At 39.0% G+C, this 26,639-nt stretch overlaps 1 protein-coding gene across 2 annotated transcripts in view; it reads right to left on the bottom strand.

The window, feature by feature from the left end:
• The window catches only part of qser1 (glutamine and serine rich 1), a 162,232-nt gene that overhangs the window by 66,126 nt on the left and 69,467 nt on the right, over positions 1 to 26,639 (bottom strand). For both annotated transcript variants that reach the window (XM_043705539.2, XM_043705540.2), the window contains exons 2-5: positions 19,236 to 19,339; positions 14,460 to 14,621; positions 7,483 to 11,253; positions 6,128 to 6,426 (exon numbers count right to left, since the gene is read on the bottom strand). In XM_043705539.2, coding sequence (XP_043561474.2) covers positions 6,128 to 6,426; positions 7,483 to 11,253; positions 14,460 to 14,621; positions 19,236 to 19,339 — 4,336 coding nt within the window. The remainder of the gene's footprint in view (positions 1 to 6,127; positions 6,427 to 7,482; positions 11,254 to 14,459; positions 14,622 to 19,235; positions 19,340 to 26,639) is intronic.

Below are 26,639 nucleotides of genomic sequence, written 5' to 3' on the forward strand. Positions count from 1 at the left end.
AAGTTGGAAACGGCTGAGGACCCTGTCAACTAAAGTGGCAGGAAATCCTCAATTGATGAAAAGATTGACATTTCTGAGACATTTCACAGGCAGCTCCCTGGCTTACTGTGTTCTTCCAGCCTCCTGCTTGTCTACCTTGGATTCCAGCATCTGCAGTTTTTCTGTCTTTAATACCATGGGCCCTTATCTTACACAGCAGCTTCCTGAGCAGCATCTTGTTAGGTTCCTCATTGAGAAATATTTTACCTGTGAGCCTTGAACTACTTTATTAAATGTCTGCCACTTTTCCTCAACCACTTTTGCTGTTAAACTCCTTTTCCAGCCCATTCTAGGTCGCTCTGCCATCATTGCTTTATCAAAAGTACTCATCTACATTTTGTATACCTTGTAAACCACATTCTGAAAGACAGCCATGTGGGACTCAAAATGTAATCTGCTTCGCTGTCCACAGATATTGCCAGACCTGTTGAATTTCTCCAGCACTATGCTTTTACTTCATAATAAGGTTATCTTAGTTTTCCAGGGCTTCAGCATTTCAGCTACAAGAAAGTTTTAAATAATGCTAACAACTAATACAATAGCACTAGTGGAATTTAATCAATGCTTAGTGCTTACTGAAAATTGACAAACAGGCATGTGAAATCTCCCAAACTGATATTTCATTCTAGTAATAAAATGCTGAATTACATTTCAAACAAGATTTATGAAAACAGCTTTATTTTACCTGTGCAATTTTATCAAGTGAAACATTACAGGTTTCGCAACCCAACATAAGGTTCTTTTGCTAAAATTTCCAAAAACAGTTGTAAAAAGACATATTTGCCAAAATGTCTTGATACCTTAATTTTAAGATAAACTCAGTTCAATTTCGTTTTGGATCAAGTCCCACATTTGCCTGCCAGTTCAATCTCTTCATAATGAAAAGAGAAAAATCATTCAACAGCCTCAAGCAATGAGGAAAATAGTGTTTGAATTATCCTCGAGTGTCAGCTTCAATTAACTAGTAATAGAACATAGAACATAGAAGAATACAGCGCAGTACAGGCCCTTTGGCCCTCGATGTTGCGCCGATCCAAGCCCACCTAACCTATACTAACCCACTATCCTCCATATACCTATCCAATGCCCGCTTAAATGCCCATAAAGAGGGAGAGTCCACCACTGCTACTGGCAGGGCATTCCATGAACTTACGACTCGCTGAGTGAAGAACCTACCCCTAACTTCAGTCCTATATCTACCCCCCCTTAATTTAAAGCTATGCCCCCTTGTAATACCCGACTCCATACGCGGGAAAAGGTTCACACTGTCAACCCTATCTAACCCCCTAATCATCTTGTACACCTCAATCAAGTCACCCCTAAACCTTCTTTTCTCTAATGAAAACAGCCCCAAGTGTCTCAGTCTTTCCTCATACGATCTTCCTTCCATACCAGGCAACATCCTGGTAAACCTCCTCTGCACCTGTTCCAGTGCCTCCACATCCTTCCTATAGTATGGCGACCAAAACTGCACACAATATTCCAGATGCGGCTGCACCAGAGTCTTATACAACTGCATCATGACCTCAGGACTCCGGAACTCAATTCCTCTACCAATAAAAGCCAATACGCCATATGCCTTCCTCACCGCACTATTTACTTGGGTGGCAACTTTCAGAGATCTGTGTACATGGACACCAAGATCCCTCTGCTCATCCACACTACCAAGTATCCGACCATTAGCCCAGTACCCCATCTTTTTGTTATTCTTCCCAAAGTGAATCACCTCACACTTAGCTACATTGAATTCCATTTGCCACCTTTCTGCCCAGCTCTGCAGCTTCTCTATATCCTGCTGTAACCTGCCACATCCTTCCTCACTGTCAACAACTCCTCCGACTTTCGTATCATCCGCAAACTTGCTCACCCAACCTTCTAACCCCTCTTCCAGGTCATTTATAAAAATGACAAACAGCAATGGTCCCAAAACAGATCCTTGCGGAACACCGCTAGTGACGGCACTCCATGAAGAAACTTTGCCATCAACTACTACCCTCTGTCTTCTTCCATCCAGCCAATTCCTAATCCAAACCTCCAACTCACCCTCAATGCCATATCTCCGTATTTTCTGCAGTAGCCTACCATGGGGAACCTTATCAAACGCCTTACTAAAATCCATATATACCACATCTACCGCTTTCCCCTCATCAACCTCCTTCGTCACCTTTTCAAAGAATTCAATAAGGTTTGTGAGGCACGACCTGCCCTTCACAAAACCATGCTGACTATCCTTGATCACATTATTCCTATCCAGATGTGCATAAATCCTATCCCTTACAATTCTCTCTAAGACTTTGCCCACAACAGAAGTGAGACTCACCGGCCTATAGTTACTAGGGTTATCCCTACTCCCCTTTTTGAACAAGGGAACCACATTTGCTATCCTCCAGTCTTCTGGCACTACTCCTGTAGACAAAGAGGACATAAAAATCAAGGCCAATGGCTCTGCAATCTCCTCCCTTGCTTCCCAGAGAATCCTAGGATAAATGCCATCAGGCCCAGGGGACTTATCTATTTTCACCTTTTCCAGGATTTCCAACACCTCTTCTCTACATACCTCAAAGCCATCCATTCTACGACTAGATTGGGTTGGGATATCTGGTCGGCATGGACGAGTTGGACTGAAGGGTCTGTTTCCATGCTGTACATCTCTATGACTCTATATGACTCTAAACAGACAAGATCATTTCCCTGGGGTGGGGGAGTCTAGAACTAATGCAGTGACACTTCTTATTTTGGAAAACCCCTTCCAACAAAGTTGTTCATTTGAGTGATGGGGAGAAAGAAGCAGTGGTAAGGAGACAATAAGACTTAAATTAGAGAAGCTGTTTTGTTAGTTAAGTGTAAATAATACTGGAAAATGTATGATATATTTACATGTTTGAGCAACATTTGCCCTGATTAGTCTTTTGCTATATATTCTGCACTTTTATATTGAATTAATCAATAGACAGAAGAAAACTATTTTGTAATGAGCATGAGTTCCATACAGAACATCTGCCAACCATAAAAATGTAACTCAAAAGATAAACAGGAACCTGGTAAGCCTCCAAGCAACAGATGTTAATTTGAAAATCAGAATAGATTTTTTAAGCTTTATGCACTTTTGTGGCTCTGTATATATGCTCTATTGTAACACAAAAGTAGTAACTTCTAATTCCATCAAAGAAAATTGGCAGTAAACATTTGCAACAGTAGTTGCTAATAGCACAGAATGGCAGCACAATAAATCTACCAATAATTCCTTTTCCCAATCCCACATTTATTACTGTAGTCTCACTAGGATCTATCCTTTACTACCTCAAATTAGATCAAAGAACAGGAAACTAGCACATAACATTGAAAACAATTTGCAACGAGAGCAGTGTTACCATCAGTCTCTGGGGAAGGGTACACAATTTACTACAATTCCAATAAGATATCCAAAATTGTCATGCTTTTGGATGAGGAAAGATTAACTGGCTCTCCACCTATATTGGCTCTTCTGGCTCACTTAGTAGGTTACAACAAGGTTAACTTCAGAAAGGATCCTTGTGGACACCTTCCTCTCTGGCCAGATGAAATTATGTTTTTAAAGTTCATTTAAACAGGCTTTCTTGAGTTGAAAGAATGAGTTTATTAGTTACTTAGTAAGGCCTCTGGCTTTCTCTCTCTGCCAGCTTTAAAAAAAAATAGTTACTTGTCTCTAAACAATTCAGGGAATAAGTAGGGGTCTCAACTGGGATCATAGAACAATGGACCCACCATTGAATTTGTCAGATCAACATTCCCAAGTGGTCAAAGATAAAAAAGGGAATGAAAGATGGGAAGGAGATTCAGTGGAATAGTAGGAGACACTTTTAAATGGTGCTTCACAATCACTGTGTTATAGTCCAAAAGATAACTGCATTTAAACAGAACTAAAGTCCTCATTCCTGAAGAAGGGCTTATGCCCGAAACGTCGATTCTCCTACTCCTTGGATGCTGCCTGATCTGCTGCGCTTTTCCAGCAACACATTTTTCAGCTCTGATCTCCAGCATCTGCAGTCCTCACTTTCTCCTAAAGTCCTCATTTGCATGCTTTATTCCAATTTTAAGTTTTATTTCAGTTAACCACATTCCATAAAAGACTCACCTCATGATTACTAATTCCCCATACCTTTTAATTAATATATGTCCATCACTTGTCACCTCATTCCATGTGGTCTCAGCATTCTTTCAGATCATATTAGATGATAACACATTGAGCATCTCAAAGTACTTTACAACTGATGAAGTTTTTGAATTGTGATTATTACTTAACATATGAACTGCAGCAGCCAATATGTGTTCAAAAAACAGCAATGCAATAATGACTAGCTAATTTGTATTTTGAGATGCTGGTAGCATTCATACCACTAAACCACAGAGCTCTTTGTTCAAATCCTATTTCAGACCTTGTCCACCAAGATCAGGCCTAGACTCCAGTGCAATGCTGAGGAAGAACTGCAATATCAGAGGTGCCGTTTTTAGGTTATACAATACACAAGGTCCCCTGCTCTGGGGGCTGTAAAAAGAGTGCATAGTAATATTTCAAAGTAGAACAGTGTAATTATCCTTGGTGCCCTGGCCAATAGTTATCCTTCATCAACACTACAGATCATCTGGTCATTATCACATTTTTTTTCCTCTGGGACCTTTATCAAGTGCATACTGGCTTCTGTGTTTTCTATGTTCCACCAATGACTACACATCACAAAGTTATCAACTGCAAAGTGGCATTGAGATGTCCAGTGGTTATGAAAAGCACTATATAATTGGCTCACATACCAAGGTTTGAAAGATTTCATGCATATGAAAATTTTTATCCAACAGCACTAATCTATAAACTACAAAATTCCATGATTAGGATGGGCTAATATAAAGTTAATAGTGTCAAAGGGAAGATAAATTTAATAACATTTCCATTAATAGCAACTGTACCGTGTACCTTTATGAAACTATCATCATCCACATCATCTACATAAGGGACAGGGTAAAATACATGTGAAATGCTTTTGGTTAGTTATAAGGAAATATTTTTGTGCTTTAAAGAATATGGTATCTATAAAGGTAGTGTTTTTGTCTTCAGCTACTCTAATGTCTTTAAATATTTTGTTGTTAAGCTCTAGCAACAAAAAGCAAGTTTAAATTCCTTGTTAACTATTATCAGTCTCCACAAAAGTTGCAACAGAGTCATAGAGCTTTTGTGGCATCAAGAAAGGCCCTCCAGCCTATCGTGTCCATGCCGGTCATCAAGCAAAATTTAAGAGAATCATATTTAAGTAGATAGTGCAATCAACATGTTCTGACATACAACATGACAGGTATGGGACTTTCTTTCACAGAGGTACAGGCATTACCACCATGTCACAAGAGCCACAAAGAAAAGAAAAGACTTCAACAAGGTATTGAAAAGGGTTCGGTGCTCATGTAACTTTAGAGGTCAATAGCTTCCTTCTGACTGATGATAGCAGAGAAAAGAAAGGAAATTAGTCAAACAAAGAAGAAACTCACTACATCATATAGCAATAGTATCCCAATACTTCAGCAAATATACAATATGAACTGTCAGATATTGTCTACACTGAAAACAACAAATGCTGGAGAGTCGAAGAAGAATCATGTAGACTCAAAACGTTAGCTTGCGCTCTCTCCATGCATGCTTTCTGATCCACTGCGATCTCCAGCATTTGTTGTTTTCAGTACAGGTTCCAGCACCTGCAGTCATTTGCTCCTAGATGTTGTCTATACTGCATTTAAGCAACTATTAGCCTTCTTTAGAATGATCTCAACCATTAAATAAGTTACTTCCAGAGTCAAAAAACAAAATGGTGGGAGCAATCAGCACATCAAACAGTGAGAGAGAAATTAGAAAAGGTTACTGAGCTCAAATATGTACTGTTCCTGCCTCCATAAATGCTGCCTGACCTTAATAGTCCCAGCATTTTCAGTTTTTATTTCAGAGTTCCAGCATCACAGGAAACACTATTTAATACACTGAATTTGATCATCTTCAGCATTTAAAGTTTAACCTCTTCCATTCAATCCTAATGAAAAACATCAGATTTTTTTAAAAATGCCACATTACCTTAAGAGCATTAATGTCCTCTATCTTTACAACAAATTCATCTCGCTCCCTGTACATGCCCTCTCCTCCACTTTCTATATCATCTTCATCTGTTGAACCTTCTACAGCAAGTAATTCTTGTTTGGCAGCTCGCTCTGTAGAATTCAGGTCATCTTGTTCATTTGGCTTGGGAGATTCTAGAGCTACAGTTGGCTCCTGCACTTCCTCTTTTAAAGGGGGAGAAGGATTTGCAACCTTTTCCTGCTGTATAATGGCAGAAATAGAAGGGTTGGAATCCTTCTCCCCATTAGTGATGAACTCTAGTAAAGGAAATATGCAATGAATACAGATAAAAGTCAAAACTGTAAACATACGTATCCTTCTCGAAGGTATACAAATTTTATCAAGAACACAATTTTGATATTTGTGAACTTCTTCATAAAAATCTGACTAGAACAAATAATTATGGTATTATAATTTAGCAATAATTTATAGGCATTCACATTTTTCAGATTCATGATCTGGAGATACAGGTTACTAGGAGATTGTACAACACAGCAATTAAAATAATTAAACAGCATATGTTACCACTTTCTCTTTTTAAAATATATTTTAAAAATCACCACCAGGGAACTTTTAACAATGGCTAATGCAGGGTGATGTGAAACTGGCAAAGAAAACGATTTCTATTTTCTCTTAAGAACAATGAATTTTAAAGAAAGATTTCTTGTACAGAATTTTTTTTTTAAAAAAAGTGTTTGATATGGAATCATTGATATTAAAATGGTATCAGAATGGGGAGTAAACCTGGGCTGAGAATAGGGAGCCAATGAAGAAATTGATGGGCCACCATTATTTCTGAGGTATAAAACTCTGATTCCATTCCATTATAACAACAAAACAAAAAATTAAAAGTGGCCACATATTAGATTGGAATTTGTAACATATCATAATATGCCGTCAATTTGTTCATCTGTTGTACATCAAAAGGTATTTTTATGTGCCCTCTGTAATTGTGAAAGATCATTCGGGTCAAAGTAATTGAGGAAATATTAAAAGGAAATCAGGTCATATATACTCGATCAGTTTCTTTTTTAAAACCAAATAAACTACAAATCTACCTGCCCAATACTTTGTGAATATAAGAATTTCTTTCATTTTCAAAAATAATTTAGAACATGCAATTTTTGAAAGCTTCCACCACATCCAAAATATGCTTTGCTCAGGCAAAATATATACTCTATGAAAGAGAAGAATTGCAGCTGCATAACTGGATCACAAGACGAAGTTTGACATTTTACAGAGAGCAGATCCTTGAAGCAATATGTTGACAAAAATATACGGCCTAGTTTACTTAAAGCATGTACTGTCCTTACCGTTTGTGTTTGATTTTTCTTTTTTATTAGAAGGATCATCCAAAACAGAAAGTGCTGAGGAAATACTCTTCTGAAGATCCTGGTTCCTCCCAACAGAATCTTCCTCATCTGAGGAAAATGCAGGTAATGTTTCCAGGTTTTTCTTCAGATCATTATCTATTTTTTTGCAAGGACTAGTAGAACCACTTTCAGTAGATATTAAGGCAGTTGGCACTGATTGGTGTGTTGAAACTGGCAGAAGGGGAATATGAATGGTATTGGCAGATGGACGTCGATTGCGATGTGCCATGCGTATTGAAGGTGCAGGAAACTGCTGCTTAGGTCCTGATTTAAGAAAGTCTAAAAAGGAAGCAATGAAACCACTTTTAACTTCTGGTTGCTTTTCCTCAACTTCTCTAATCTTTTGATTTATCCTTTCTTGCTGGTAGTAACATTCATAATAACTATCATTAGATGTACGAGGTGAGTTTGCATCTTTGGAATTCAGGCGCTTACCTAGCCCACTTCGTTTTACTGGTTTCTGGCTAAAAAGTTCATCATCTAAAGTTTCTTTTGTTCGTACTTTTGTTCTTTGTTTCTTCTGATTTCCATCTGTAGCCAAGTCTAGATTCCCTCCTTCTTCAGGCAAACTGTGAGACCATCCATCTATCTGTACACCCAGTTTCAATTTAGGCTTTGCTGGTCTTTTTAATTTTCGTTTGTTACTAGATCCTTGTGTAATTTCATCACCCACACTGTAATCAATATCTGACACAGCACTCTCATCTGTGTTACTTCTACCGCTAGGAATGAAGTCTGGATCCTTAGCATTATTTATGGCACCATCATCAGGAATGTCATCGTTATCCTCTTCTTCAGATTCTGGATTAGCACCTAATTGTTTCTTAAGACCTTCAATCTCCTGATCATTGGAATCCTGAATGGAATTCATATTTGTTGCAGTAAGCCCAACCTGCATGTGCTGGTCTGAAGTTCCAAGGGTTTGTTGATCAAGGCTTGAAGTTTTAGATTGAGCTGAACTATCTAATGGTACTGCCTCTAGATCCAAATTAATTTGACTATTGCTTAACGTCAAATTATGCATATTCTGTTGATTGGGCAGTACGGTTTGAGAAGCATGAAAACTTGGTGAAACATGCCTTCCAGATGCAGTCTGAAATGCAGATTTTGAACGATCAGCACATTCAACTGACTGAATGCTGGATTCATTGCAAGCAGACTTGGCAAACCCTTCATTTGCAGTAAACACATCTTCAACACCAGAGAAGAGATTTCTCTCAACACCAAGCAACATAGATTCTGAAAAACAGACAGAACTAAGGCCAACAAACTGAGATTTTGAATCTTGCCTGTGTGATGGGTCAAAATGATCTTTTGTTGTTAGCTGTAGTGGTTTTGAAGATTCTGTACCATTCAGTTTCATTGCTTCAGAGTTTTGTTGGAGAAGCTGTTGAGACTGTGGTGTATTGGCTTGGGCAATGTGTCTCTCAAGTTGAAGAAACTGTGATTGATGATGTGATGCCTGAGACTGAGCCTGTATTTGCTGTGACTGTGCTGACGCTTGGGATTGACCTAGGCCTGACTGTAGTAACTGGGGCTGCTGTGCTACTGATGGTTGTATTAAAGACAATGGCATTTCACGCGATGTATCTAGGAGTACCTGTGCACCAGAGAGCTGTAACCGTGGAGTCTGGCATACCGTGTGTGTTTGCAAATGCTGAGAAGAATTAATTACTTGTGCTTGATGAGCTTGTGCTCTAGCCTCCTGTGCTTTATGTAATAGAGAATGAGGCTGCTTCAATTCTTCAGAACCCATAATAATATGCGATGACTGCGATAAATTAACTACCTTTTTCATGTCTTGCGTTTTCAGATTGTTGTTACTGCCAACTGACTGACCATGATGAGTTACCATTGCTTCAATGGATTGGGTCACACTAAATTGCTTCAAATGTTCATGTTTTCTTTCATCTGTTTTTGATCCCTGAAAAGTGAGAGCAACAACATGGTCTTCTGGGCGAGAATTACTTCGGATCACACTCTGAGATAGATATCGGTCATCTGCTTTTGAGACAGCATAAACAGCATTCTCCTCCCCAATTCTACTTTCTGTTAAACCTGGAGTGGATGCCTCAAGAGAAGGCTGCTGCTGTAACAAATCTTGAATAGGGAAACTTTCATCATCTTCCTTAGATGATACAAACAAGTCTGAATCAGACTTCCTCTTAATATATGACTGCTTTATGTCTGTGGATGACTGAGTGCTCTTCATGGTCTGTGAATGAGATGAAGTGAAAGTAGGTGAATGTACTCCTGACAAGAACTTCTGAGACGGTGAATGAACACTTTGTGGTTGACTGGTTGGCGAAGAATGCATAGACATAAAGTCCTGAGTAGGACTTGAAGATGATAAATTCTGTGCTCCAGTAGAAGAAGAAAATGGTAATGATTGCGTTTGTGATGTCAAAGTGAGAGATTGTCCAGAAGTATAACTTTGCGAAAGACTAACAGTTGATAAACCCTGTGATTGCACAGAATAGCTGCTTTGTGACTGACTCACAGCAGGTATACCCTGAGAATGCCCAGAAGGATAGTTGTGTGCTTGGCTAATAGAAGATAAATTTTGTGGCTGACCAGAATAATCATCAGTGAGGCTAACTGAAGGCAATACCTGCGGCTGATCTGAAGAGTAACTGAGTGCTTGACTAACAGGTGTTAGGTTTTGTGACTGGCTAGAATAAGAAGCTGGTGACTTGCTTAAAGTAGAGAGCTTCTCAGGTTGACTGGAAGAATATACCTCTGAGTGACTGACAGCTGACAGGCTCTGAGACTGTGTTGAAGTATAGTTCTGGGACTGACTAATTGACATGATTAGATTTGACGCCTGTCCTGAAGAGTACACTTGTGACTGGCTTGATATTACTGAACTTTGCTTTTGTGTAGGTGTGGAGTAACTCTGTGTTTGCCCGGTAGCTGTTGCACTTTGAGATTTGGAAGTTTTTGTAGAACGGTGAGCTGGTCTTGATGAACAGGTTTTAGTTTTTGAAGAATAATCAAGAGACTGAACAGTGGGTGAATAACTCTGTGACTGTTCAACTGTTACAGCAGAGTTCTTTTGCTGTGTTCCATCATTGCTCACCTGAGACTGGTCTCCAAGTGGACTACATGTCAAACCTGCATGCCTTGAAGTTCCCTGAAAATCAACTTCATTCCCACTGGTAAGATAACCTTGTAAGGAATGGTGAGAACTTGGTAATTGCACCTGTACTGAGTGTGAGCTTGAAGGCCGCTGGTGATGCTTAATAACGCTACATTCTCTTTGAAGTGCCCTTTCAATGGAGGCAGTTGAACTAGAAAAAACGGATGTGCCGTATGCTTGAGAGGCTTGTTGAGTTGGTCCAAGTGCTGAAGGCAACAAACTAAATTGTGGTTGTAAGTGATGAGGAGCAGATTCTTGAGCAGAGCGGTATGTTGAAGATGGGGGTATGCTTGTACTTAAAACAGTACTACCAATTCTGTCAAAAGTCAAAGGGGAAGGAACAGCCGCTTGAGAAGACTTGATTTGAAGCAAGGGATCATGAGGAGAAAGAAGTCCATTTGTCGTAGGACTGAAAGGTACATCTTGTAGTGTCAGGGGCTGTGCACCAGTAAAACTTCGACTACTAAAGGAAGGAGGATGCTGATACGCTGCAAGAGCAGATGGTGGGAATGTTCCAGAAGCTTGTAGTGCTCCAGTGACGAACAGTTCAGAAGGTGTTGAAGAGTGCATACCTTGACAATTAAAGAAAATACATTAATATTTCAAACATATCATCAAGTAACTATCTGCAAATTTTAATAAACCAAAGTTATCTTTACAAATCTAGACACTGGAAATTATAAAGCAGTCTCACTGACTTTTAGCATGCATATATGCTGGTTCATGTAACACTCAAATTTGAAATTCAACCCCATTTTAATACCTTTGCATAATTTTTCAGAGTCTAAATAACCCTAAGAAATGATTATTTCCCAGCATTGATGGTATCAAGCTTCTCAAGTATTGTTGGAACTGCACCCATCTAAGTAAGTGGGGAATATTCCATCACACGCTCGACTTGTGCCTTCCAGATCGTGGACAAGCTTTGGGCAGCCAGATGATGAATTCCTAGTCTCTGACCTGCTCTTATAGCCACTGTGTTTATATGGTGAGCCCAGTGGAGTATTTGGTCAATGGTAACCCCCAAGATGTTGACAGTCGAAGGTTCAGTGTGGTTAGATTGCCTCTTATTGGATTTGCTCATTACCTGGCATTTGCATTGTGCAAATGTTTATTTGCCACTTGTCAGCCCAAGCCTGGTTATTGTCCAGATCGTGTTACATTTTAACATGGACTGCTTCAGTATCCAAGGAATGACAAATGGTGGTGAACATTGTGCAATCATCAGCGAACATCCCCACTTCTGACTTTATGATGGAGGGAAGATCATTGACAAAGTTGCTGAAGATGGTTGGGCCTGGGGCACTACACTGAGGAACTCCTGCAGAGATCGGATGGAGTTGAGATGACTGACTTCCAACAATCATGACCATCTTCCTATGTGCCAGGTATGATTCCAACCACCAAGAGTTTGCCCCGTTGCCCATTGATTTGTTTTGCTAGGGACCCTTGATTCTATATTCAGTCGAATGCAATCTTATTGTCAAGGGCTGTCACTCTCATTCCACCTCTGGAATTAAGCTCTTTTCTCCAAGCTTGAACCAAAGTTATGAGGTCAGGAGTTGAATGGCCCAGATGGAACCCAAACTGGGCGTCACCAAGCAGATAATCACTGAACCAGTGCCGCTTGATAACACTATTGATAACACTTTCCATCACTTTGCTGATGACCGAGAGAAGACTGATGGGCAATAATTGGCTGGGTTGAATTTGTCCTGCTTTTTATGTAGAGAACATACCCGGGCAATTTTCCAGTTTGTCAGGTTGATGCTAGTAGGTCAAAATACCCGACTAATAGCACTGGGTGACTTGTGTTTTAACTCAAAGAATCACATATACAACCAAAATTACTGAAGGTTTGTATTTGCAGTCACTTTTACACATGTATGTAAAGCAACAGATATAATCATAACAAAAGCTTTCATTTTCTCACTTTGGGACACAAGTGAAGAGACAGCACCCACAACTAGTGGGCAACCACATCCACTGAATGGAAAGGGGAAGTGAACTTCACATGGCACCTATTTATTATTATTGGTTTCAAGTATCTGTTTGTGCACAGCAGAATTTACACTCGAATACACTAACTTGCTTAACAGACTACACCAAGTAGTTGCAACAGCTGCTGGCAAAACTCTCACTGATAGGTCTGGGTAAGTTGCATCTAAGCAGTAATGCAGAACTGGTTACAGTGCATAATGGTGTAGTGCACTAAACAGTGCACAACTGTAGCAGCTAAGAAAAAAGTTTTTCATTGACAGCTGGGGACTGCGTTTGAAATGCTGACCAGTTAATGGATTCAGGATGAAGGTACAAGTAAAATTTGGCACTCACTATTATTTACTGCTGTGTACAAGTAGGACCAAGAGTCAGTAACAACAGTTACAAAATAATGTGGATGATGTGTACATTGAAGATCAAAACCTTATTCAAACAGGTCACTTTTAAGTAGGAAAAACACATATGGAAATTTAGAAAGAGAATTTTTGCACAGTGGGGAAACCTAAGAGGTCAGAACTGGAAAAACACAGATCTGGCAAAGGATGACATGACGTGACATTTTTAAAGCAAGATCAGGATTTTATAATCAAAGTGCTTCAAGACTGAGAACTAACGTAGGGCAGCAAGCAATCAATTAAACAAACAAAAAATGCTGGAGAAACTCCGCAGGTCTAGCAGCATCTGAGGAAAGAGAAAGAATTATCAAATCCAATATGACTCTTTTTCAGTTCCGAGCGGTTAGAGCAGGACTTGGTGCAAGTTACAATATAGTGAGCAAAGTTTCAGACTAGCTGTAATTTAAAGAGGGTGCAAGGTTGGAGACTAGTCTGAGCGTATTTGAATTTTAGAATACACAGATAACAGAGGGATGGGGCAGGATTTCAAGATTGAGTTTTGTTTTGAAACTTTTAATCTTAATACTATGTTCACAATGTCCTTACCACAAGTGTTCATAGAATAGTCTTGGTGCTGCTTATGAGTAATTCATGCACGTTTATAGAAAATTACTGAAGGGTCTGAGGATATCTCCGGTATCTTTCATCTATTTTTTTTAAAACAGGAAAGTGTCAATTCTTTTAAAAACAAGGGGGAAACGTACAGGTTGTTCTACTATAAAACGGCAGTGTTGTTCCTCCGCAACCCCATGCTATAGAAAATCATTCTGTCGAAGATCGCTCTTGAAAATCGTTATACCTGTTCAGTAGAAAGGTCGCGCTATCCAAACACTGTCCACACTTTGCGTTGATGAAACATGTGTCAAATCAAAATACCCTGTAGGTCAATTATGTAGAAATAATGTTTCTGCCTTTTACAGCATTGAGTGTCCTATTCTGAAATTTAAAAGTCCCGTAGCACTCTAAAAGCCACCATGAAAGGACTAGCATGTATGTCAAATGAAGGGATTGGTTGGGGTTAGGAGACAGATGGACGAGCAGGTTTGGATGTCGGATAAGTGTTTAGGGCAGGCGCTCAGAGGGAGCTATAGGAGTGGTGTGCATTGGGTGTAGCTGAGTCTTGGATGGTGGTGGGGTACAGAAGCTGAATGGGTGGAAAACATTATTTTGCATTCACTCCAGGTCTACCTCTTGACAATGCAGGCTTCCAACAATTTCACAGTTACCAGGGAGTGTGCTAGTTAGTTTACAATTATTCATCTTCATATTTTCTTCAATTCTGGTAGACTGTATTCTGTGTTTCCAGAGATTGGGAAGCAGTCCTCCATGTACAAGTTCACAAAAACAATACAAGTCATCCTATTTTATGAATTTAGATTTACCTGTCTGCCATGAAGGAGCTCTGAACTGGGGTAGCAGGGAGGCTGCAGCAGGTCCAGCTGGAGGGGTGCGTGATTCAATAGCTGAAAGGAAGTTCATGACTGAGCTTTCAGATGCACTACTGCCAGAATGTTGTATGGTTGCATCAAATAAACTGGATAGCCCTGCACAAGAGAAGAAAATAAGTATTGTAGACAGATTCGTCCAAGGCAATGCCAATATCAAAGAAGGATGTAATTAATGATGCATAATCAACCACCTTCAGATTTTCACATTTACTGTCAGCCACTATAATCAACTTACTACTACTACTAGCTAAAATGGTAAGTAATCTCGCACCTCAATGCAGAGTTGTTAATGGCTACTTGGATCATAAATATTCAAAATCCTAAATTCTATAGAACTATATCACACAAAGTAATACCTTGTAAGAGGGGCTTCAGGTTAATAATCCAATGTCTGCTTGCACTCTTTAATTAGTCACAGGAAAAGTCTATTTTGGTTATCACACGTGTCAAAAACTTGACAGGTATCACTGTAAAGTCTTCAAACTTCATCATTTTTGACATATGGACATTCAATTAAAGTAAAATGATAGGCTATGCACACAACTAGGACAATCTTGCATAGCCAATCACAATAAATACAAGTTTAGAGTAAGTAAAGATCATTTGATCTAAAAAGCCAGTTTAGCTTTCAAATAAGTAATCCAAGCTATTAAAATAGCTTCATCTTGCAAACACCATCCTGCATCACAACGAGCACACAGACCTCTTCCTGTTTCCCGATAGGTGAAGAAATAGAAGCTACCTTTTAACTCTAAGGCAGTTTTCATAAATCATATGAAATATTTTTAGGTTGAGAAAACATTAAATTAGAAGACAAGGGAATGAAACTTAGTTCCAAGAATTGCTAAGTTAAGTTTGTGAGAAGATTTGTAGCTCAGGTGCTCGTTGCTGTGGTTCTGTTCGCCGAGCTGGAAGTTTTTGTTGCAAACCTTTCGTCCCCTGTATAGGTGACATCCTCAGTGCTTGGGAGCCTCCTGTGAAGCGCTTCTGTGGCGTTTCCTCCGGCATTTATAGTGGCCTGTCCCTGCCGCTTCCGGTTGTCAGTTTCAGTTGTCCTCTGTAGTGGCCGGTATATTGGGTCCAGGTCGATGTGTTTGTTGATGGAGTTTGTGGATGAGTGCCATGCTTCTAGGAATTCCCTGGCAGTTCTTTGTTTGGCTTGCCCTATAATGGTAGTGTTGTCCCAGTCGAATTCATGTTGCTTGTCGTCTGCGTGTGTGGCTACTAGGGGTAGCTGGTCGAGTCGTTTCGTGGCTAGTTGATGTTCGTGGATGCGGATCGTTAGCTGTCTTCCTGTTTGTCCTATATAGTGTTTTGTGCAGTCCTTGCATTAGTACACTACATTAGTTTTGCTCATGCTGGGTATCAGGTCCTTCGTTCTGGTGAGTTGTCTGAGTGTGGCTGTTGGCTACTGCGACCACTAGGACTTATAACAGCACACAAACCAACAGCCACCCTCAGACAACAACTCACCAGAATGAAGGACCCGATACCCAGCATGAGCAAAACTAATGTAGTGTACAAAATCCCATGCAAGGACTCTAAACAGCCCTCTGGGCAATTAGGAATGGGCAATAAATGCTGGTCAAGCCAGTAATGGCCTTATCCTGTGACTGAATGACTAACAAGTTCAACATGAAACTGAAAACTAAACAGCACTTCCGCATGAATTGCAGAGTCGTTCAGGCAGTGCAGTTTGTCAACTGAACAATCTGTTTTCCATTATTTTCATCAAGTACAAAAAATAGTTTGTGGAATTTGCATCACCACATCTGGAATTAATTATATCAGAAAACAACATCACATGGATTATATCGGATTGATTTAGAAGGAAGACATTACTTGACGGAGTACTAACTCAAAATATACAATAAAAGTTGTACGTTAAGTATAACACGAAAACCCAAACTTGCTAAAGGAAACAAGACATTGTAATTCTGTAGAACTGGGGAGTAAACTATGTTCTCCTTTCATTATCCTTTACAAGTATTATTTGTTCCGAATTCATTTTTGCCTATTCAGAACAGGTTTTCTTTGATCCTTCAACATCAATTTGACCTTTACCACCCCTTCTAATGCTCTCTACTTTGCCATCTAGAGGAATTTTCTGTACTTTTCAAGTTCTGATTAAATAGGAAAAAGATTGATATTTTCTTTTCTGGATGACACTTAAGATCCTTTTTCCATTTGTAATTTCAAATATCCCTTCAGTGGTCTTATAATCTCGTTATGCAATTTTCAGTAAATATCATAGAATCCAGTTCCAAAAACATTTTCTTTTGCAGATCTTTGCCTAGAAATTGGGACAATCAATACAGTGGAAAGTGTATCGAATATAGCACCATCTTTTATTATTTGAGTATTCATGTTCACAATACATACCTCATTTTCACAAAAGAAGACATCGCAGTCCTTTTTCTACTTTCTGCAATATATTGTGTGATGATTTATCTTAAGTAGATAAACTTATCTACTTGTTTCAGTGGAAACCATTTACTTCAGTCTTCACTCTAGCTTCTGCTAATGTATTCCTTCTATTCACTGTTTTTTGTCTTTTTGGTGTAAATACTCAAGCCATCTTCTTAACTTTAAGATCTTACTGGAGTCATTGTATTTTTTTGGCCCTCTTCTGATTGTCCAAATATAGTTATGTTGTTAGCATACTGCATATTTGGTATGCACTTGCCTCCAATTTTTATCCCTGGAACTGCCTCTAATTCTCTTGAATATTTGTTCTGTACACAGATTGAACAATTTTCATAATAGTATTTTGCATTTTTGTACTCTTTTTTTCACTTGAAAAATTCTTATTGTCCCCTTATTAGGGAGGGACTATTTGATGGCAGTATAGACTAAAAATAACTGCGTGATACAAATAGTTTACAGAGACGTACTAGTAGGTTAAGTGGACAAAAAGTTGGCAAATGGAGTATAATATGGGAAAACGAAGTTATTCATTTTTGGAAGGGAGAATAAAAGAACAGAATGTCACTTAAATGGAGAAAAACTGTAAAGAGCTGCAGTATAACGGTACTTGTGCATAAAACACAGAAAACTAGCACCCAGGTGCAGCAGATAATCTGGAAGGCTATTGGAATATTGGCCCTTGTTTTAAGCTGGTTGGACAAACTGCAATTGTGCACGGTGCTGGTGAGACCATGTCTGGAGTACTGTGAACAGTTTTGGTTCCCTTATTTAAGAAATGCTCACTGTGTTGATTCTTCCCTTTATGGGAATTCTGATAATGTCAATGAAATGGTGGTGCTTCTGAAGTGCTTCATCTTACGGTTGTAAGTTTGCTCGCTGAGCTGAAACGTTTGCTTTCAGACATTTCATCACCATACTAGGTAACATCAGTGAGTTTATAATATCATCAGTGAGTCTCCTGTGAGGTACTGGTGTTCTATCCCGCTTGCTATTTATAGGTCTTATTCTGTTATGATGGTGATATCACTTTTCTAAGAGGTTGGTAAATGGGGTCCAAATCATTGTGTTTGTTGATGCAGTTCCGGTTTGAATGCCAGACCTCTAGCAATTCCCGTGTGTGTCTTTGTTCAGCCTGTCCCAGGATGAATGCATTGTCCCAGTCGAACCGGTGTCCCTTGTTGTCTGTGTGTAAAGATACTATTGATAGTTGGTCATATCTTTTGGTGGCTAATTGGTGCTCGTGTATGCTGGTGGCTAGTTTCCTGCCAGTCCATCTAATGTAATGTTTGTTGCAGTCCTTGCAGGGTATTTTGTATATGACCTTTGTTCTCTGGTTGTTGGTATAGGGTCTTTAGATTCATCAAGAGTTGTTTCAGTGTGTTGGTAGGTTTATGGGCTACCATGATGCTAAGGGGCCAGAGTAATCTGGTCGTCAACTCAGAGATGTCTTTAACGTATGGTAGTGTGGCTAGAGTCTCTGGGCATGTTGTTTCTTCTTGTTTAGGTTTGTTGTGTAAAAGCTAAGAATTGGTCGTCTGTGCTTATCAGGTATCCACTGTTCTTGAATACGTTGTATATGTGTTTTTCTTCAGCATCTCGTAGTTCCTGGCTGCTGCAATGTGTTCTGGCTCATGTAAATAATGTCCTGATGCAGCTCCATTTGTGAGTGTTGGGATGCTTGCTCCTGCAGTTGAGTATCTGGTCTGTGTGTGTCGCTTGCTTGCAGTTCGACTGGGACAACACATCCATCCTGGGACAGGTGAAAGAAAGACATGCACGGAAATTCCTAGAGGCCTGGCACTCAAACTGGAATTCCATCAACAAACACATTGGACTCCATTTACCAACCGCTCAGAAAAAGAACAGAAAGTAATATCACCCACCACAACAGTCCAAGACAGATAAATAGTAAGCAGGACAGTACACCAACACTTCAACAGAGGCTCACTGATGTTACCTAGCATGGTGATGAAACATCTGAGAACAAACCTTCCAGTTCAGCGAGCAAACTTACAACCTGAACCACAAATCTTCACATATTTTAAAACGTGCCATTACTTTGTTGCTTGACAAACAAATCTAAAGCCACCCGACTGGAAAAACCCTGCTACTAGCATTATTTGTTGGTTAAAAATTAGAAACTGTTGATCCTAAGAATTTCAGTGTGAAATAGTTTTCCGAAGATTATAAAACTGTGCTCAACAGAAAGAGTAGATGACTGTAAATTAGGCATTTTTTAATTTTAAGAAGTTGCTCAAAATTATAACGGAAAATATTTTGTACCTGTGGGGTGATGTGTAGTGGTATAGCCAGGCAATTGGTGAGATGCTGCATAAGCTGGTCGATGAAGGAGGTCAGTTTCTGGGTGTGCTGCTCCATAGCTCAAACTGAAAAGACATAATGATTCAGTAATAATGATGCAATAAATCATGGCATTTAAAAAAAAAACAAGGCAGCAGAACAGCACAGACAAAATTATTATATCAAATATAACTTACTCAAATGGCCAGAGTTTAATTCAAACTGTGAAAAACAATTATTTAAGTTTTAAATGAGAAGTGAAAATAGTCAAACACAATAAATGTTCCAAACTGATATAAAAATAAAAGCAATAGAACAGCCAAAGTCTAGTATGGGCATTACGTATTCAGATATAACAGGATTTTCAGTAACAGTCATTCAGCAGTACTGAACTTCAGTACTACTGAAAAAAGGTACGTTATCTCAAAGCTTTTTATCTTCCATTCAGGATTATTCACAAGCAATATCAGAGTGAAGAGAAAACAATATTAATGCTGTATAAGAGGACAGTGCTGATTGATTGGCAAGTGGACTCTGACTAGTCAGGCCATCAAGCATGTACCAATTAATGACGACAGACTCAAAAGCTTAAACATCTTTCTCTCTTTCACACCACTAAATCTCAGTGATGTCACTCATTTTATTAAAAACTCTAACTTGAAACTGCATGCACATTTCTGATGTACAGCAATGCTTTTGATAATAGTCCTGTTATTGAAGCCAAAATCTCCACTTACAAAACAATCTGCAGAACTATTTTCTCACCAAGTTTTCTTTCTGTAGAATACAGCCAATCAGCAATCATCACAAAAGAGCCAAGCAAAACTCTTTTCCCCAACTTCAAGTTCTCTGAACAGCCAAATTAGATTTCAGAACTCAGCCACATTGAAAAGAAGGGTGAGAATCAACGTTATTTGTATTCCTACAGCTTTATGTTGCTCTAATGCAGGTTCCAATATCAATTTTCTGTGATTGTATTTGACAGGCTCTCTTGCGGTGTAGTAGTGTCCCTATACCTGGACCGGGAGGCCCAAGTTCAAGTCTCATCTGCTCCAAAGGCATGTAATAACATCTGTGAACAGTTTGATTAGAATAGTTTGGCAAGTGCAGCAAAAAGCATGCAGTCAAAATTATTCTGCAGGTGGGCCAAACAGTTAGCACCTAAAGCATGAGAATAATTGGTCAAGGTCAGGGTGGGAGAGATGTGCCTAATACTCTCTCTCTCTAAACATGATTATAGACTTCTTCAGCCCAAGCTGGGCCTTTTTAAAAACAAAAGTCAAACATCTCAAAATACATCAGCTGGCCAAAAAGTAAATGCAGAAGATCCTCATATTGACAGCCTTAAGGCTGTGACAAAGGTTAGGTCTCTGCTGCAAAGTCTAATGTACACATTCAAATAAACTTGAAAAAATGGAGCAAGGTCACTACATTTTTCACATAAATGAATAGTTTTACACCTACAACAATGTGAAGAGTGACTGACATGTTTTAGAACTCACATAAGAATATAAACAAGTTGTGGACCAAATAGCTCCTTCAGCCTTCTGTGCTAATCAGTGAATTAGTAGTTGGTCTGATTGGGGCCTCAACACCACTTTTCTGCTTGTTTCACAAATGGTATAGCCTCTCTAACATAAAAAAAATCTGTCTAACTCAACCCTGAATATATTTAATGACCCATGCACTACTCTTTGCAATAGAGTTCCTCTTCAGCTTCATCTCAACTAGAAAATCCTTTTATTTTGGAACTGTATGGCTCAGTTATAGGTCACATGGCATCTGCTGCGTCAAGCCCCTTCAGAATCTTAGGTATTTTAGTGACAACATTTCTCATTCTAAATTCCAATAAGTATAGGTGGCAGCCATGATGTGGAGGTGTCAGTGTTGGACTGGGATGGACAAAGTCACAAACCATACTATCATTTCAAAGAATGTTCCACAGTCTAATTCTGGGCATGAAGGGTATTATTTTGTGAGGAAATGTTGAGCAGGCTGGGCCTATACTTATTCAGAAGTCACATGACATCAGGTTATAGACCAACAGGTTTGTTTGAAATCACAAGCTCTCGGAGCACTTTCGGTGATGTGAAGGTTCATCTGAAGGAGCCACGGTCCGAAAGTTTGTGATTTCAAATAAACCTGTTAGACTACAACCGGATATCATATGACTTCTGAATAACTTTAGGCCCAGCTTGTTCAACTTTTCCTCACAAAACTTCATGCCCAGAATCACACCATGGAATACTCCCTAACTTGCTTAAATAAGACCAAAACTGTATTGTAGTACTCTAGGTATATTCTCACCAACATCCTTTACAACTTAGTGTGACTTTTCTAATTTTATATTCCATAGCCGCCTTGCAATAAAGGATTCCATGATGTAAATACTTACATATTAACTTTTGTGGTTCATGTACAAGGATAGTCAAATCTTTGTACCACAGCATTGTGCAGCTTCTCTCCACTTAAACAAAATTGCATTTTTCTATCAGAGCGGGTGACCTCATTTTGTCATGTTATACTCCTGACTGCCAAAGTTTGTCCACTCACTTCATCTCTCTCTATCCCATTGAAGACTCTATCTATCCTCCTTGCAACTTATTTTTCTACCTATCTTTGTGTCAGCAGTATATCTGGCTGTTACATGTGGTTGCTTCAACAAATTCATTGTGTATCATTTAATATAACCTTTTTAAAATTAACTTTTTTTTCCTAATCAACCTGTTCAGAGATGTTATTATACTGATCTAGAGCAGGTGGGGCTTGAACCTTGGCTTCCCTGGTCCAGGGCAGGGACAGTACCACTGCACCACAACAGGGCTCTAAATAACACAATTTTTTAATGTATCTCTTTATCAATGGTGAACGCACACTACACTCGAGTATTTACTCAATAATCATGTTTTATCCAAACTGTGCATCTTATAACTATACAAACAAAATGCAGTTAGTGCTGAAACAAAGTTTCTTTTGAACACTCTCCAATTACTTCAGAAAACTTCCGTGCTCTCTTTGACACACAAACAATTGTCTTGATACAAAAAGTACAAGTCTTGTAACAATAAGTTACCCATCACTTAAAAACTAAACATAACCTTATTTATTATACCACATTATTTATATTACATTTTCAATATTTAAGAATCTCTTTTTGGACTGAAACTGGCATGTTCTTTTTCTTTAATCTTGAAAACCCAAGCTCTGGGATTTAATTTTATTTAGTATTCAATTCACTTTAACAAGGTGTAAATGGAAGACTTAAAATTCAAAATCAAAATATCTAACTATAGTATATAGTCTTCTTCATGTTATCTCCTGTCGCATCTGCATCATTTAAGCAGTCTTTTGAATGTGATAGATACTTTGAGATTTTATGATACTTTGCAAACTAAACAGCTCCTGGAAATGGACTATTTCTGAGAGTTATTTGATGGAATAAAATGATTCCAGTATCTGGCCCAAACAAGTCATTTATCAATTTGTTTAGTTAGTCAAGTTAATTGATCTCTATTGAAAAGGAAATAAATTATTCAATAAATATTATAATGAGTGTTACTGTCACTTACACAGTAGTTGTGAAATTGAAGGTATATTTGTTACAAAATGAGAAAATGCCATTTCTGGTCAAACAATGAAAACAATTAAACATCCAACTCCATTAACTTATGCAACTATTGCCTTTTGGCCCTTATCTATAATAAACTTTAGATTTCACAGACCAATTGGATCTTGAAAATTATTTCATACACATTTTGAAAACTTTGCACAGGTTGTTTTCTCCAATTGTTGTTAAAACCCATCTCAGTTCACTATTTTCCTTTGGAAAGAATCCTGCTGTTTTACCAGTCTGGCCTTCATTGGACCATAAGTCCTCAAGACATAGGAGCATAATTAGGTCATTTAGCCCATTGAGAACATTCAAGGACATGTTCAAATCCACTTTCCTAACTTTTCCCCATAACCCTCAATTTCTTTACTGATTAAAAATCAGTCTTCAATGTCCTTAACAGCCCAGTCCCGAAAGCAGGATAAAGGATTTCACAGATTCACTACCCTCAGAACAAAGTCCTCCTCATCTCTGTATGAAATCAACAACCTGAGAATGCTTAACTCTGAGGTACAATGGTCTAAACGTCCTGTGTTAACTTGATCTAATGTGGTAACAGCAGTTAATGCCACTAGTGGGCTGTTTATTGCTTGGTTTAGTGATACATATCTATCTTTTTATTAAATCCTGTTGGGATTGAAACTAGAACAATCTTTTTTGATCTTGAAAACTCAAGATTTGGGATATAATTTTGATTTAGTATTGTCAGAGTCATAGAGATGTACAGTACGGAAACAGACCCTTCGGTCCAACTCGTCCATGCTGACCAGATATCCCAACCCAATCTAGTCCCACCTGCCAGCACCTGGCTTGTATCCCTCCAAACCCATCCCATTCATATTGTTGTAGTAAGGTGAGCATTGAATACTTACAACTCTATAATCAGCAACTTTGAAACTAACATAATCATCGTGATTATTGTTTTGTGAACAATTTAAGCAGCTGCCAGTTTTAAATGTGGTTATGTCTGTTGGGAACTTTATATCAAAGCTGAAAAAAAACAGAGGCAGCAAATCACCCTGGGAAATTTACTCTCCCACCTCCGAGTTGTACAGACTACAGAAAACACAATCTAAATCGATTGGGAGGGAATTGTCAAGAGCTTTTCCTCCATTCACAAGTTGCTTCTCTCCTACATTTGTTGTTGATAGGCCCAATAAAAAACCTGATCAAAAAACGTAAGGGAGAACAGTCCAAGAGCGGACAAGAAGCAGAGTAACCAAAATGATACCAATGAGAGAGACACCAAAGAAGCTCTTTGCCAAGGCAAGATCACAGAGATAGGCTTGAGAGATGTGGGGCAGGTAGAGGTGTCATCCCGCTCCCCCCTCAGTTGAAGCAAAACGCTCAGAGACACGGTATAGTTTTACCTCCTTCATCTTTATTCTACGCTCTGTAGGGAAAGAATGATCATCCATGTGCACAGGGACATGACTTCATAGTCTTCTCTGGAACAACAGTTTTTAAATGGAATTTTATAGTCATTTTACAGGGAGGAGCATCCAGATAAGGCAACATACATATCGATTGGGTGACCGTTACAATCAGCGAGCATCAACAATAAAGACTAAGCCATCTGGTGTTACACAATGAATGTTCTTTGCCTTGATAACTGGCTTCACATGATGAATACTTTTCACCGTGTTCACTGATGTTAAATACTGAATGCTACCTCAACTGTTAAACTGCTCTACATAATGAATGCTTTTCCACCTTGTCAACCCATTACCCTAGTCTCCAGCAACCCATTGCTAACTGCAACTTCTTATCTGTTCTGAGTCATGCTCAGCTGAACCTCTTGTTTCACAAAACTCTGAACTTAACTCTTTCCCGACCTGCTCATACCCGATACACATTCTCAGAGTGTCACAGGGGAGAAGGGGGCTATGAGAAAGTCTTAGGAGATCGTAAGGGCGGTAGACAATGGTAAGAAGAGGTTTAAATCCATCAACAAAGGAATAATCAGCTGAGTCTGAAAGTAATTAATTCCTTGCTAGGCAGGCAGTGGAATATATTCCAAAATTTCTTTTGGAGGGGTTAGCTTCATTAGTATTAGCACCAATAAGCCAAATTTCAGTCCATCCAATAACGTCATCCACATTAAGGTTATGAATGGTAGTGGCACTGTTCACAAAAAAGAAGATTTTCAAGAGAAGCGTGGAAGTCGGCAATCACTGTTGATGAGGTGGATCAGCACGGGATAGGAATGGGAAAGGATTAGACTTGGACAAATTAGTTTCCAGAAGACACACTGGGTAAGGAAGATCAGGGAGTACATTTAAGAGAAAAAGATTACAAAATGGATTGAATGGCTGTACCAGCTAATTGCAGACAAACATAAGTGGCCTGGATATGGATATCAAATAATGGAATTTACCTAGCAGCAGAGGATAGCATTCTACAGATGGTAGCCTATGACACTTACATGTGTTAATATTATCTTCTCAGGAGGTACATGTTATTTCTTAAAATTGCACAATTCTCATAACTGGAGGGATATAATTTTAATGAATAATATTTCGTGCTTATTTCACAATTGGGAGCGCTGTCCCATAAACCAGCTCTATCACCATCCGTGAGTATGCCCTGCTGGCAGGAAAAACTCATCACAGCTGTTGGGCTAAGGGATAAAAAGTTGGGAAAATTGCAATGGGAGTCCACAACATTGACTCTCATCCCCATGGCAAGAAAACCTCCTGCTGATTACCACATAGTGCTTCATGTTAAACACTATTTGGAGAAAGTGTCGACTGTGGCAAGGGAACATGATAAATTGAGGACTTGCAATGTCCATCACTAAGGTTGGCTCTGTAACACGACTGCTGATCGAGTCCAATGGACACAGCTGCTAGACTCGATCTGTGGCATGTAGTAAGGGAATCAACAAGAGGGAAAAATGTATCTGACCATGTCCTCACCAATCTAACTGTCGCAGATGCATCTATCCATGATGGTATTGGTAACCATTATATAACCATTGTGAAAACAATTGAAGGTGTCTTTGCAATGAGGACACCTTCACTGCACACTGTACTAACTGGGACAGACTTCAAACTCAAAACAGACATCCAAGAGGCATTGTGGGCCTTCAGTGGCAGAAGTGAACCCAAAAAAACCTCGTGACCAAAATTCTATCCCAGTTGACTATTACCATGAAAACAGGAGATCAACCTCATTCAATGAAGGCATGCTGAAGCAGCATCTGGAATACCTTTGAAAAAATTTACTGATCCTACTATTCAAGACTGTTGACATATCAAACTGCAGAAGCAGCGCAAGTCAGATGGGACTTTCCATAATCAATGGATCAGATCTAGATTTGGAAGATTTGCCACATCTGTGGTGGTTAAACAACAGGCGAAGACAACTCTGAAAATGTTCCATCCACAGACGAGACATACCAACACATCAGTGCAAAAAGGCTGAAGCATATGCACTCATCTTCAGTCAGAAGACACAAATGGACATTTTTATCTTCGCCTCCTCCCTGAAGTATCCAGCATTACAGAAGCAAATCTGTAACCAACTTCCACAGAATATCAAGAAATGACTGATCATATTAATGACTGTGAAGTCCAGGACTCTGACAATATTCTGGCATTGGTACTGAAAATTTGCACTACCAAATTATCCCTGTCCCGAGCTAAACCCATTCTAGAACAGCTACACAAGTAATGTCCTGTCCACAAAACATAGGACAATTGCAACTTAATCAATATCATCCCATCAGCTAACCCTTAATCATGAAAAATGTAATGGAAGAGGTTGTTACCTGT

Source organism: Chiloscyllium plagiosum, unplaced genomic scaffold (genome assembly GCF_037043375.1).
Source record: "Chiloscyllium plagiosum isolate Xiang-an unplaced genomic scaffold, Cpla_swu_hap1 HiC_scaffold_18, whole genome shotgun sequence".
NCBI classification, from domain to species: domain Eukaryota; kingdom Metazoa; phylum Chordata; class Chondrichthyes; order Orectolobiformes; family Hemiscylliidae; genus Chiloscyllium; species Chiloscyllium plagiosum.